At 44.8% G+C, this 14,620-nt stretch overlaps 1 protein-coding gene across 3 annotated transcripts in view; it reads left to right on the top strand.

Annotated features, from left to right (window-relative positions):
• Positions 1-1,564: 1,564 nt before the first annotated feature.
• The window catches only part of F13A1 (coagulation factor XIII A chain), a 60,442-nt gene continuing 47,386 nt past the window's right edge, over positions 1,565-14,620 (top strand). Inside the window, exons 1-3 of one of the 3 annotated variants that reach the window (XM_063401870.1) lie at positions 1,565-1,675; positions 3,005-3,158; positions 8,704-8,892. In XM_063401870.1, the coding sequence (XP_063257940.1) occupies positions 1,673-1,675; positions 3,005-3,158; positions 8,704-8,892 (346 nt within the window). In that variant the 5' untranslated portion in view covers positions 1,565-1,672. Of the gene's footprint in view, positions 1,676-1,909; positions 2,078-3,004; positions 3,159-8,703; positions 8,893-14,620 lie in introns of those variants that run through there. The other 2 variants (XM_063401862.1, XM_063401876.1) reach the window with 2 other exon arrangements.

Below are 14,620 nucleotides of genomic sequence, written 5' to 3'. Positions count from 1 at the left end.
CGCTGCCTGCTCAGGCGCGAGGGCTGGAGTGGGATCCGTTCTGCTGCATCCGCTCGCTCCGGTCCTCGCTCTGACGGAAAGTTTTCCTCCTGGCTCTGACAGCACCGCAGCCACTTGGGGAAGCACATGACTTCCTTGGGAGACGGTGTTTCTTATTTGTGTTGCAGGCCTCCAGCAGGCATGGCACCGAGGCAATATTTATATCAGTTTTTGTAACATCGCCGCAGCAGCTGCAATTTTGGGAACTGAAGTGCTGGCTGGAAGTGGGAGAGAGAGGCACAAAGCACAACACGCTGCACAGAAATGTGGATGAGAGGGGAGAGAAAAAAGAAAAGAAAAAAAAAAAAGAAAATTGGCAACGAGCCTCCTCCCCCAGAAAGCTCATTGTGTTCCTGTGTGCCAGGGGTGCTGCTTGCCCTCCAGATGGTTACCATGGGGCCCATCTGTGTAAAAGTGAGTCAATGGCAATTGCAGCTCAGGATGCATGTGATGGGATCAGATCTGTCCCCTCAGGGTGCTTGCACTCTTGGATGAGTAGGACAGGGGAAGGGGAGTCCTCCAGCCAGGTGGTTTTCTGTGCTACAAGCCAAACAGTGTTCAGCAGTTCTCATACCCTTCAGCTGTGAGCAAGCATAGTGCAACACTTGTGTGCAGGTAACCAGGCTGCCCCCAAAACTGCTGCAGCCCCATGCTGTGCCTTGGCAAGCAGCCCTAGCAAGCTCCTTATCCCACCCACAACACCATGCTGGTGCAGCCGTGCTGCTCCCAGATGCCCAGATCAGATCTCTGACCCACACTCTGCATGTGTCCTGGCCTCTGTGGAACTGCCTTGCTGTGCTACCCAGCTGTGGCTGGGAAATCCCCAGGGAGGTAGGATAGGAGTCCTGCCTTCAGATGATTTACTTGCTGCTTCCCATTTCAGGTATGTAACCCAATTCTCTCCTTTTCTGCCCCCTGGCTTGATTTCAGTGATGTTTAGCCAGTAGAGGTTTGAGGCTTCGCTGGTGCTATGGGGCTGGAAGTCATAGCTGCCTGAAAGTCAGTAGAGTTGTCTTCACTGTGTCTCCTTGTTCCTTCATCTGCCCTGCAGCAGAGGCAAAGTGCGTGCCCTTGGTGGGTGCCATGCGTGTAAGTGGGGCTCTCCACTCCCATGCATGTTCTCAGTAGGTGGTTTCTACCTCTGCTGCCAAACAGCAGCAGCTGGCAGAACACAGGCCTGAGTTCTTCCCTGTCCATTGCTTTTTCTCCATGTAGCTCCACTGGCCTGTGGAGTTATGTCTGACAGAGGAGGTGTCACAGTCTCCAGTTACCTTAGGGCTTGGTGAAACTGAAGAGACTTGACATGAAGCTAAAAACCTTCCACAAGGTGCAGCCCCAGACCTGTCAGGTGATACACATTTTATCATGGGCAAGAGCTGAAGGTCATTTGACCCAAATATAGCTGTGTGGTGCAAAACACCTTCATTGTCCTGGACAGCACAAAGTCTCTAGAAAAAGCTGGGCTGCCAATGAGCTCTCCATGCTCACGTGTCCTGCAGTCCTCTGAAAGGACTGCTGTGAGGACCAAGCAGGGGAACCATCGCTGTGTCTGCCTGGGAGGACTCTTGAAAACCAGCACCTGCAGCTGCATCACAGGCTCCTTGAGGCAGAGACACCATCAAAGACTGGCGACATGGTAAGCATGGCTTCTTGGTCTGTGTGCCTCAGAAAATCCCCTCCAGTCTCCCATTTCATATGCACTTGATCCATAAGCACTCCTGCTTTGTCTCAAAAGAACATAAATGTCAATGCCCAAGCTGTTTCCTTAGCACAAACACCCTGAAATGTTCCTGGTGAGCAGAGCTGGGGTAAGAAAGGCAGGGTGGGGAGGGAGGAAGAAAAGGACATGCCAGCTGTGGTGGCAGATCCTCCAAGGTGGCATAGGAAGGGCTTGGCAACCCTTTCAGGATTGTCCTATCAAAACAGGAAGGAGGAGGGTATACAGAGGTTACTTAAAAGCCCCTGACTTTTACCCTGCTTCTATTGCACTGCAGAAATTCTGCAAGGGAGAAGGAAAAAAAGACTATCTGAAAAGAAGGTACCATTGATAGCTAAAAAACTTCATTTTATAGCTTACTTCTATTAAATAATTGCTACATTTTAAATTGCTGTTTTCAGGGGCTTTGGGAAGAAGTTTTCTTCTTGGTCATTAATATTTTCTTAGAAGGGTTGCATGGCTTTTTCATCGCTACATGCTTACACTGAAATAGATGTGAAAGCAGTTTTGAGTAGCTCAAAAAGAAGCCTCTGATCAGCCCACATCTAAGATTTCCCTTAAGGACGTTAGTGGGAGAGAAATAAGTGGATAAGTGCTTTTTCTTTTCCCTTTTTTCCTCTTTACCCCCCTCTCTCTTCCCCCCTCCCCCTCTTTTTCTCAAAAGTGGATTGTCTGGGTGCAGGAGTTAGCCCTGTAGATATTGGGTGTTTGTGTGCATAGGGACAAAAATACAATTCTCTACTTATCATCCACAGACTGTTGTAGGCTGTAATATTTGGCTTGATTGCAGTATGACTTATAATGTCATTTTTATTAGGAAGAGGTAGTGTGTGATGCACTTTCTGAAAATATAATTTGCTATTTTGGATTCAATAATGCTTTTATGGAGGATGAGAGACTGAAAGATTTTCCAGTTCTTTTACCTGAAACTTCCTAATGTTTTTAGTGCCCTGCTTCTCCTAGGCAAATACTTCTGTGTTAGACTTCTCTCTCCTTCTCCCACCCCCTCCTTCTTCTCTTATTCATGTGTTTTGATGAACACAAAATGCCTTCCAATCCTTAGAGAGCTGTACTTATCCTTAGACTGATGTTTTCTGCCTCTCAGGTTTTATTTATGAAAGTCTAAAAATGTGTAGCTCACTGGCACCCCACATTGCTTTTGGCTTCTCTCATCTTGCACGTGCCACTCTAGCTCATGTTTACTTTTTTCCTTGCACTCTTTCTTTCGTGCTATTACAACTTCTTTAGTACAGGATGTCTGAAACAGCGAGGACCAACGAGGAGAATAAACTTCCTTTGAATGGGAGAAGAGCCATCCCACCAAACTACTCCAATGATGATGAAAATGAGGTTCCTGAGATGGAAGCTTTTGGATTGATACCTAGAGGATTTAATCCTAGAGGTACAGTTTACAATTAAGCCGTAAATATATTTTTACATCTTCCATGCTCTTAGCACAGGTCTGTGAACTAAATCCAAACCACTTTTTCCTTACATCTTTCCAATTCAGACAGTTTTTCTTGCTGCTCACAGGAAAATTTGCTGAAACCACCCATGTGTCTGAAGTGTTAACATGGGTTATGGGTAGGGAAAGTGAGAAGTAAAGAAGTTGAGGGACCAGTTAGCAGCTTGAACTGTGGGACTGGTTAAAAAAAGGCAAGAATGGGTTTTCCCAGCTTGATCACAATCACAGAGTCGCTTTAAGAACCTACTGGCTTCAGGTATGGCTGTTGCAGCACTGGAGTGAAGGGCCAGAAGGAGTCTGTTCTCTTAGTGGCCTGTCTCCTTTATATGGCTTTAAACTGCTTGTGAAACTGCTGCAGAATTTTGTCTGGCAGGGAAAACTTTTGCTATATATATTCAGATCACTCACAAAAAATAACATGATATTAAAAGGAATACCCATATCATTATTTATTCTCCTGTGAAAAATGTTTCAATCATTTGGCTGGGGAAACAAAACAGTATCATGGTAGAGAACAGACAAATCAAAGTATGTTCCCAGGGTCAGCTCTTTGGAGTCAACCAGAAATAAAAAATATGTAAGATCTGGTTAAAGAGAAGACAGGATTAACTCCTGGATGACTCATTAATGAAATGATGTTAAATTTTTTTGCCTATTTGACTTGAACAGCAGAACTTGTTGAACGCGGCAGCTCAGGGTAGCTGGATGTAATACTACTTAATGCTCATAGGGGACTTTTCATCCAGAGTTGAAGGAATGCTTAATAAATGTGGACAAGAATTAATTACTGAATTTCACACATTGAGGAACAGGCAAAGAGATTTTAAGTGACAAGTTGCAAAGCATTATTTCTGTAATCCTAATCATGTGCCTTAACCACACTCCCCTCCCCACACACCCCACCCCACCCCCATCATAATATACACACATTTCTTTTAGAAGCATTTATTTTTAAAAAATTGCCTGAGCAAACCAACTGGCATGTTAAGACTGCAGAAATTTTGCTTGAACCCATTCTGGCAACCCTGTAGCTCTGGGGCAAGTGTGTGTGTTCAAATTGTTAAATGCAATGCAGTGCAGGTCGTGGCTAGACACTGTTTCAAACCCAACATGCTCACAGAAACTGGCAATGTGTAACTGTGGGATACCTAAGAAGGAATGCAGCCTGTAGCTAAAGCCCACCAGTACCAGGAGAAAGATCCCGGTTGCTTTTTGATGTGCTTCACATCAGGCTCTGAATTAAGTGTGGTGCTTGTGGGTGGCAGACTCCTGCTTTTCAGAAATGCAGTGGAAACTTAGGAATGTCGGGTCAAGTGAGTTGAGGCAGGAGCCCAACATGTCCTTAAGGTGATGCTGCTGTTGAGGAAAATATCCCTTGTCCAAAGCAAGAGTTTGTGTGGCCATTTGGTAAATCTGGCTATGGGACTGATATGGCTGAAAAATAAATCTGTGCAAAAAACCTTCTTATTGTACAGCTGGATCAGCTCTGCTGTGCAATTCTCTCCATGCTTGTAGAAAAAATATGCAAGGGGTGACCTGAAGGGTCACCTGAAGGGTCCCTGAAGGGACTGTAGCAGCGTCCCTGTTTTGGTGCACAGCAGCTGTGATCTAGCCTGTGGTACCAGCTGATACAAGTGTGGTCCCTGGACATATTCTTGGGGTAGGATGCTTAAGTCACCTGTCAGGCCATGTTAAAGGTTTATTGCCCCTTGGAGCTCGACCTGACATTCAGGAGCTGAGCTTGCCCCAGAGCACTCTCAGTGTTGTGCTTGGGGGATAAAATGATTGTCCATGGGCAGAGCAGGAGCAGCACAGTGTGAATGAGGCTCTAGACCTGTGAGCAAATTCTGGCAGAGAGAGCTGCCCGTGACACGTTCCCCTTCTTCTGCACACCCCTACACTTCTAGGCTCTCTAGATTTTTCTGTTGTGGTTCCCAGATTTCATTGCCATAACACACTGAACTAAAGCAAGCAAATGCTTTTATCTCTGCTCTTACAATGGAGGTATTTTCCAGCCTTTGGACACCTGATATAAACATCTAAACACCTGTGTCTTCACCTGTGGCAGACTGTAGCCAACACAGAGCCATCCAGTGAGTGCAGCAGAGGGCACAGGTTGTCCGGAGAGCTGCTGGATGTCAGTTCCATGGTGATCCATGCTTCCTTCTCTCAGCTCCACTGACTGCAGCAACCAGCCATCAACTGGCCATAATGAGAAGTTACATGCCAGGCTCACATCATTTAGATGCCTAAATTTAGCTGAATTCTGCCCTTGATCTGTGCAGTGTAGGAGTCTACAGCTGAGCTAGTCACCCTCGTTTCCCTTGACAGCCAACAGAGAGAAACAGGCATTTTTAGGGTGTGATTCACTTGACCTATTTTAGCTACTACTCTCGGATGAGGTAAGACCCTGTGCTTGCCTGGCTCTCTGCTGACACCCACTTCTGCGGGGCTGAATCACAGCCGGGGCCGGCACGGCGGCTGCCCGCTGCTGGAGCCGGCTGGACCGCGGGAGGAGATGCCCGAGAGGGGGGCGGAACAGCGACAAGCCTGTGTCCCCGGGAGCATCCCTGTGCCGTGTGCTCCCCGGGCTCGTCCCGGCCAGCCCGTCTCACCACAGTGTGTCGTGAGTGTGCTCGGTGGGAGGACACAGCCCTCTCATCCCCCTCTGCTTTGCAGAGCACGGTGACTCGCCAGGCATTTGTGCTTCGCCTGCTAGCGGAGCGACGGGCACTTCTTTTGAAAATTCACGCTATTTTTTGCGGTAATTCAAAGCCCTTCCTCTCTGGCTGTCTGAGGAAACCTCATGTTTGAAGGCTATTCTTTTTATTTGAAAAACTGCTTAGCCTTGTGCACATTTATTTCCCTGCAAGCTTAACATTAGACAAGCTTTAAGAAGGCATCACGCTGTTGCCTCTCGTGCAGCAGACCTGCTTGCACTGAACAGACCAGGCTACAGGCAAACCCCCAAATGGACCTGACTTCAAAGGAGGTCTCCATTGGCCACCTGCCCCTCACAGATGAGCATTGCCTGTAGCTTTTCTTTGGATCACACCCTGGTGCTGGTCTTAGCACATCCCATTACCCTGCACATGTTTTGCTCTTCGTAATTACCACTACTATAATTAGCACAGGCTCAGCAATGGGTTATCTTCATCTGGCAAGCTTAACGTACGTTTTAACACTGAGACCAGAAATGTGTGGTTTTTTGCAGATGTGTATGGCTGTGTTCTGGCAGGAGGCATGTAAAGGTCTGGGACAAAATGAAGCAAATGCTGAACTTAAAGCCCAGGGGGGCTTAGCTTTGCAGTTCCTTGAAGGGGCTAACATGCAGAGGAAGGATGGGGTCACTGTTGCTTTTTATTGCAAAACAGGTAATGAAAATAAACCCTCAGCTCTGGTTTTATGTCTCTTTGGAATGAGGGACAAGCTGAGCCAGTTTCCTATTGATAGCTTCACTCCTCACAGAGCCCCAAAATACACAGCTTTTACATGCAGTGCTTTTGGCCCAGATGGGTTAGAAAGATATAAGGGAAGAGATTCTCCTCTGTCCCTGATCATCCCTGTACAGAAAATTATTGCCTCAGTTAATTCAGTTGTGAATTTTGTCAGCATTTTTGAGAGAGCATTGGTAAGTTTTGCAAGGAGGGAGGTGAAGAGGAGGGAGGTGCCCTACTTCACAGAGGGGCAACGAGAATGATTTCTGAGCAAAATATTTCATACAGACATCTGTAACTTCAGCCAGTGCTAAAGTCAGTGAGTTTTTACAGAAATTATTCCAGAAGCCTGGAATTGAGAAGAGAATAACAATAGTGTTGTCATGGGACTTTAAGCCTGACTCAGGATTGAACAGAGTATTCTAGCCTTTTTGCAGATTAGGGTTAGCAGGAGGCAGATGGTTTTGGGTTGTTATGCCAGGCTTTTCCATGAAAGGTTCCTGATTGTGCTGTGTCCTCAGGCATATTCCTTTCCTTGTGTTTCCTAAAGGACACAGATAGGGATCAGAGGGATGATGCAAGCTGGAGTGGGACCTACTCCCATTGCCATTACTCCCCTGTGTCCCATTAGCTGTTGCCCAGAGCCCAGGTTGGAGCAGGAGAAAGACCATGGTGACCGTGCCTCCAGCCCAGGGAAGCCCTGCTACCTGCAGGGCTCTGCTGCTTGTCCAGAACTGACAAATTAAACAATTGTGCTGAGCTTCTGTGAAAGGGGCCACATTCAGCCCTCAGTGACTTGAATCTCCGACTCATTTACTGAGCACATCGTTCTTGCCCACAGTGTGCTTAGAAGAAGGCCAAATTAGCCACCATCACAAGTACACACAGCTCCACCAGCTGCTGTAAATGTGCAGCTTTTTGCCAGGCATGAGTTTGGCTCTGTCACTCTAAGTATAAAATGCAAGAATTAGCTTGTTTCTAACTGTCAGCACCTGGAGAGACAAGCTGAGAGCTGCAAATCTAGCTTTACTCTGCTGTCTCTATCCTGGTGGTGAGTAGTAATGGTCCTGGCTCCTCCTGGCAGAGGTTTCATGATTATGTGCCTAAGCATGTAGGTGAAAGAACAGTGTCCAGATCATTTTCATGTGGTTTCTCACAGTGTGAGAAGACTCTCATTGTGCAGATTCATGGTGTGGTACAGTCATGTAGCTTATGGTGACTGCAAATGCCTATCCCAGTGCCACCCCACACTGGTCATTTGCTGGACAAACTACTTCTAGTTTGCTATAACCCTTTAGACAGCCTGAATTTGAAGGGAGCAAAGCTTTGCCTGTGCATGTTATAGATACCTACTGCTGCTTGCCTGTAACTCTATGCTGTAATTATATGCTGTAATGTTATATTTAGTTTTCATAAGAAGACACTAATAGCAGTGGAGGTGTACTGAGAAGCTGAGACAAGACACATGCAATACACCCAAACCTCATCTAATACAGGCAATCCAAACTCTTGGCTGAATGCAAGATCATTAACTGTCTCTCAGCTCTCAGTACTGGTAGTGTTTTGCAAACAACGCATTTAAGTGTCACAAAGCCCCTGTGAATTTGCATTTTACAAATGGGGGCTACAAGAAGGGAGACACAAAGCCCCAGCCATCAAAGTTCCACTGGCTGCTCTGGTAAACTTGTGACAGCAAGGCCCAGACTCCTGTGGAAAGCTGATGCCAGTGGAAAGATGGGTCCAGACACTCCTTGGGGTCATTCAGCTTCCAGCACCTAGAAACCTGCTCTTTCTGTGGTGGCTCTCACCATGCACTAGAAGCCTTTTAGCCTCTGTGAGAATGGCAGGTGGACAGAGAAGTGACTGTCCATAAGTCTCTTCTCAACCAGGAGCACGTCAGCCCCAGACAGATCCAGCATGTTCCTGTTGCATGATGTTCCTTCCCTGGAGAAGGGGAGGACAGGGCCTCTAATGATGCTGATACCAACTTTGACATTTCAGCACACTGACTCCTTCCCCCTCTGCTCATTTACACGTCTCTGCAGATTACCTGCGTGTTGTGGATATTTACATGTTCAAGGACCCTCACGAGATCAACAAGCAGGAGCACCACACTGACAAGTACTACAACCCAAGGCTGATAGTGCGTCGGGGACAGGCTTTCCAAATCCAGATTGACTTCAACCGGCCCTACAAGCCAGAGACAGACCAATTCTGGCTGGAGTTTTTCATGGGTAAGTGCCTGGCAAAGGCTGTATCTTATCAACAAAGCAATAGTTTCTCATAAACAGGAGAACAGCAGAACTTAATGGTTTGGTCTTTTCCTGTTATGATTGATAAACCGTAAAAACAAGCTTAGCCATAGGCAAGGAAGTGTTTTTCTAAACACAGTTTGAATCCTTTCTTGAGAAAATCAGCAGAATTTCATGTGAGAGAAGAAGGAGCAAAATCTGGGGGTTTCTGTTTCATAAGAAGCTGTACTTTTTTGAGCTTTCAAAGTTTTGTCTGGTTAATGTTGTATGGCAATGCTGAAAGGTAGGTGGAACAGGAAACCTCTTTTGTTAGTATTTAGGAGATGTAGGTAGGAGGAGTCTGTTGTTTGAGGTAGGAGAGGTGTTTGTATGAACTGAGATAGCAAAATAATGATTGCATAAAGAGGAGAAGTTACACTAGGTGGAAGAATCTTGCAACTTTTCAGCCCACATTTACAAAAACTTAGTAACAAGAGACGAAGTTCGGTGACTGTGATTCTGGACCAGAAACAGAATCACAGATTTATAAAATCACTAATGTTGTAAAACACCTCTACGGTCATTGAGTCTACATGTTAGCCTAGCACTGCCATGTTTACTACCAAACCATGTACTCAAGAAGGGATGGTGATGCCACCACTTCCCTGGGCAGCCTGTTCCAATGCATGGAAAGTGCATACCCTTTCAGTGAAGAGATTTTTCACAATATCCAATGTAAACCTCCTCTCTCAAGTACAACTTGAGACTATTTCCCTTTGTTTTATTGCCTGTCACCTGGGAGAAGAGACCAACCTCCTCCTTGCTATTCAGGCAGTTGTAGAGGGTGATAAGGTCTCCCCTGAGCCTCCTTTCTTCCAGACTAAACACCCCCAGCTCCCTCAGCCACTCCTCATGGGACCATTGCTCCAGACCCTTTCCCGACTCTGTTGCTCTTCTCTGGACACACTCCAGCACCTCAATGTCTTTGTTGTAGTGGGTGGTCCAGAAATGAACACAGAATTTGAGGTGTAGCCTTACCAGTGATGAGAGACTTACTCAGGACAATATCAGAGACTTTCTTGATTTATTGCCAAAAGAGAAAGAGAGCCTTTTTCCTCTCACTGAGAAGGCTTCATCAGAGACCCACATTCTAAGGTTGACCTGTTGGCTCACTGAAGGCATGGGACTAGAGAAGGGCATAACCTCACTAGAAAAGGAGAGAAGCAAAAGGGTTTCCTGCTAAGCTCCAAGGATGACCCCATCAAATTCTGGTCCCTACAACACAACTCTGGGAAACACCCAGCTTCATCTAGATTGGTCTGGGAGTTTCTGTGTTAAGACATCAATGTTCCCCTCATAAAGTCTTTAAAGTAGGTTATAATTGATGTTTTAATTTACTTTCCTGTGAGATGCAGATCTGAAATTTGTAACGCTGAGTCTTTTCCATCATTGAATTATGATGATGTGGCCATTTATTAGATTTGTTGCCTTCTAAAGCTAGATAGGCGTTTATCTCTTAAACATATGTGCAGTGAAAATGTTACTGTCTGCACATTTTTTTTCATGGGTTTCTTCTCTCTAATTTAAATTAGGGTTGGGAGGCATGTTATGACAGTCCAGTGAATGATTGGCTGAACAGCCACAAGTGCCTTTAAAAATTTAATATGCATAAATATCATTAGTTCTTTTGGGATTTAATTAAATTCAAGATTGTTCCCTTAATCTTTATATGTTTAAAACAAACAGCTGTATCAAGAAGACGTGGAAAATGGAACATTTGTTTTTTATTGCATTCTGTGCAGTTTGCATTTGTTTTAATCAGATATTCTATATTGGAAGAAGAAAATTAACACTTCTTTTGACATTGCACAGTCCGCTTGAGAGAACATGTTCACATATTTTTCTTTTACTCTTTCTTAACACATCTATCCATGGTTGAATCTCTAAGTATGGATAGAAATACTTGCCTCTTCAGCTGTGGTAGGAATGGGGTTAATACAGCCTGAGCCAGGGGAGTCTCTGCAATAAACTGAGCTCTGAATGATTCCTTTGGTGCTAGCCCTGATTGTGTGGTGGAATTCCCCTCCCTCTTCTTCACTGTTGCTGTCCTTCCTGTGAAATGGGATGGGTGTCCATATGGATGGCTGACAATTGGCTGCAGACACAAGATAGCGTTCGATGCTATTTCCCTCCCCTGGTTGGTTTTTCTTTTTGGTTCTGTGAGCACCACCGCCCTCTTGCTTCAAGGACTTTAGCTCACAGAGATTCAAATGGGAGATGTTCAAGCTCCTCTTCTGGGAACTGGTCAACAGTCAGCACTCTGCAAATGTTTCTCTTTATGAACATGTGGTGAAAATGCAGTCTATTTGTTCTCAGAGGCTAGCAACAGGAAGCAAAACAAAAACAGTCCACAGCAGAGAAGGAAAATTCAGAAATTATGTGCTTGACTCTTGCTACTTCTCCTTTTAATATCAAGTCCAAATTTGGATGCTGAGAAGAGAAAGGAAATTTCTCTTACTTGGGAAAGACAATTGGCTGCTGAATATCTCAGTGCTGTGCTCTCAAACCTATTGTCATAGGGAGATGTGGCCATTTTCATCCATTTTTTTTCAGTTTGTCTTCCTGAGGAGGTGGCTCTCATCTCTCCTGAACTGCCTGAACAGCAGCACCCAGCCCAAAAGCTCTTGCCCAGGCTTCCTGTGAGCAAGGGAGAGAGGCAGGCACCTCCAAGCACAGTTTAACCCTGCTGCCTTAAAGTGGGATGAACTCTCTTTTGGATTTTTTTTTCTTTCTCTATTGACTCTCTCTGATAGACCAGACTCTGACTTTAAGAACACCGAAGGCAGGGAAGGTGAATCCTGCCCTTTGGTACTGTCAGGCAGAAGCTATCCCTAGGGAGCGGCTAAGACAACAGCCCTGCAGCAGAGGCAGCTTGAGCTCAGAGAAACGTTTTGTGCTGAAGGGAGCATACCTCCTAGGAATGTGCTGAGTTTGGGAGATTAAAGTGATGGACACTCGGAAATATTGGCAGGCTGTTGTAAGATGACCTTTCCAAAGAGCACTCTGTGTGCCTGAGCTGTAGATTTCAAATAGTGCAGCAGAACTGTTGAATAGAATAACCTGGGTTGGAGGGGCCTCTGGAGGTCTCATCTCCAGCCCTTGCTCAAAGCAGGTCCAGCTTCTCCATCATCTCTGAGTCTTTCCCTCTGAGCAGGTTCTGAGTACCTCCATGAGTGTGGATGTTTCCCAAGCAATGCGGACCAGGCTGTCCTAAACTGCAGAATATTTTAAGTGGTTCAAGGTTCTAGTCTCACAAGGTACAAAGTTATTCTATAGGGATGACTGGCCTAGGCTCCCAGGGAATTCAGTTGGAGCTAGGAAAACCTGAAGTCTCCCTTTGCAAGGCTGTGCCTGCAGTGGGGGCTGTTTATACAACAGTGCCTATGAAGCTATTCAGAAGTTATTAGTTCCCAGCTCTGAGAAAGTTCCCAAAGTTGACATTAATCCATCACAGAATTTTTATCCATTAAAGACTAATTTTGATCATGGAAAATGTGACAATTGTAATGGATTGATCCTGTGGGTGTGCACAGAACTATTCTATTTCCGTTACTCCCTAAAATTTACTTTCCTTTCCCTTTTTTTTCACTCCTATTTTTTCTTCTTTTGCATCATTAAAAAGATGATTAATGAAGCAAGTAAAGCAAGTAGAGACTGCTTAATCCTTCTAATTGATAATGAATCAAGGGTACCTGGGACAAATACTTCTTCTGTCATGTTAAACTAGATCTGAAACACTCAGAGAACAATCTTTAATTACAATCCTTTTAAATCCACAGTCTATTTAAACACAATTTTCACAGAATTCATGGGTCAAATTGTATAAACAAATATATATATATATGCATTTATATTTTTGTGTATATATATATATGTGTGTGTGTGTGTATATATGTGAATATATAAATAATTCACCCCAATCTCTTGAAAGTCACTTTTAGAGACATTCTTCTGTGATTTTTCCTTATGACTGAAGTAATTCTTGCTTTAACAGACTGTTTTCTGTAGAGTCATCCCTGGTGAAATTGACTGAAATGCTAACATGCGAATTATTATAATGCAGTTTTGTACATAATCCTTCATTAAATTAGGACCATAGTTGCCTGCCAAAGTATGAAACACAATTAATGTGCCAAAAAATCCACATGGAAAAATATCCACTTATAAAGAGTAATTAGATGTAGTTCCAATTCTTGTGCTGGACCTCAGCCTTGTCACAGTACTTGCGGTTTGAGATCTACTCCATCACCACATATTTCCTTCATTTCTGCCTACTTCCTGGTTTTTACAAGAGGAAAGGTGAACATCACCTCTTGGGTGTTACTGATTTTATTGGTCTGGGGTTGCGATTAAAAAGCTACAAAAGAAATGCATATGCTGTGCTTTCATCTAGTTCCCCACGGTGGGATTAATTCCAGTTTGTTTGGAGCCTCAGTGAATCCAGAGGAGCCAATGGACTCCTTCAGCCATCTTGATCTGTCCTGACTCCTGCCTTTGTGGTGATGGGGATATTTTGTGTTCCTCTTCCTTTTTCCCACAGTGCAAGGCTTAGTCTGGCTGAGCATAGTTCCCACACCTGGGACAGCCAGTTTGATGTACGTGCTGCAAAGTTTCCACTGGCAGGGATTTCTCTGAAAAGCAGATGTATGATGAGATGGGCTTATACAGTCTTCAGTCTTGCTTTTAGTAGTAGTTTCCAGTACGTGGCTGTAAATCCTTGAGGGGTTGATGAGTTTATATGTTGCATCCTGACTCTAATGATGTATTTCCCCACATCCTCATAAATTGCTCTCTATTTGTGTTTTCCTTAAAAGGTTTCATAAATCCATATACATTGGTCTAGCTCTAAAAGTTATTATGAACGTTTTATTCATTGACGCACTTCTGGAACGACCATAAATTCCAGTCCCCCAGGCTACTGTCACCTTTCCACACGTGTGCGTATGTGGACACCCACACACCCATCCATATGCTCTCCTCAGGCTTCTATAAATCATTGGCTTCTGGCCTGAGATCAGAGGAGAGACTTACTGCTCCTTTTTCCACAGTTTTCCCAAGTCAGTTCCAGAGGGATATTCATAAACACATCAGAGAAGCTAAGGACATAAAGGTGTTAGGGCTGATCCTGTATGGCTTATTTAGGTGACACCAAATTCTCACTTACAGTCAGAGGGATATCTCAGTTCAACTAAATAACCAGAGGTCCAGTTCAGAATAGAAACACCAGAATCAGTGAGCTTTTCATACTGTCCTACAGTGTCCATGGCCTTTCCCTGTTTTCAGGGCAGAATTGGGCCAGGAATGATTCCAGGACTACTGAGGTTTTGATGATTTTGTCAGGCAGTAGTTCTGCCTTAGTGGGAAGTAGTGCTACCTCTGCTGTCGCCTGTCCTCCTCAGCAGCTCTGGGGCAGGGCAGGTTGTAGCCAACAGAGGTGCTGGAACATGATATGGCCCCCAGCACCAGGGATCGGATATATCGAGCTGAGTTCTGACTCTGCGTAAAAGTTGCTTTTTGGTAAACTTTGGATCTTCATGCTTTAGGAGATTTCTTGGCACTATTAAGAGAGTTAACTGGTCTAGAGGACACAATGTAGTGGTAGGTAACTCAGCACTGTGAGTTTATTAGATCCCTGTTTCACAAAGAAGTACAAAAATTTGAGCTGAGATAG

The sequence above is a fragment of the Prinia subflava genome, chromosome 1, assembly GCF_021018805.1.
Source record: "Prinia subflava isolate CZ2003 ecotype Zambia chromosome 1, Cam_Psub_1.2, whole genome shotgun sequence".
NCBI classification, from domain to species: Eukaryota; Metazoa; Chordata; class Aves; order Passeriformes; family Cisticolidae; genus Prinia; species Prinia subflava.
The sequence above is the reverse complement of the archived record's forward strand: the minus strand, read 5'-3'. Positions and strand labels throughout refer to the sequence as shown.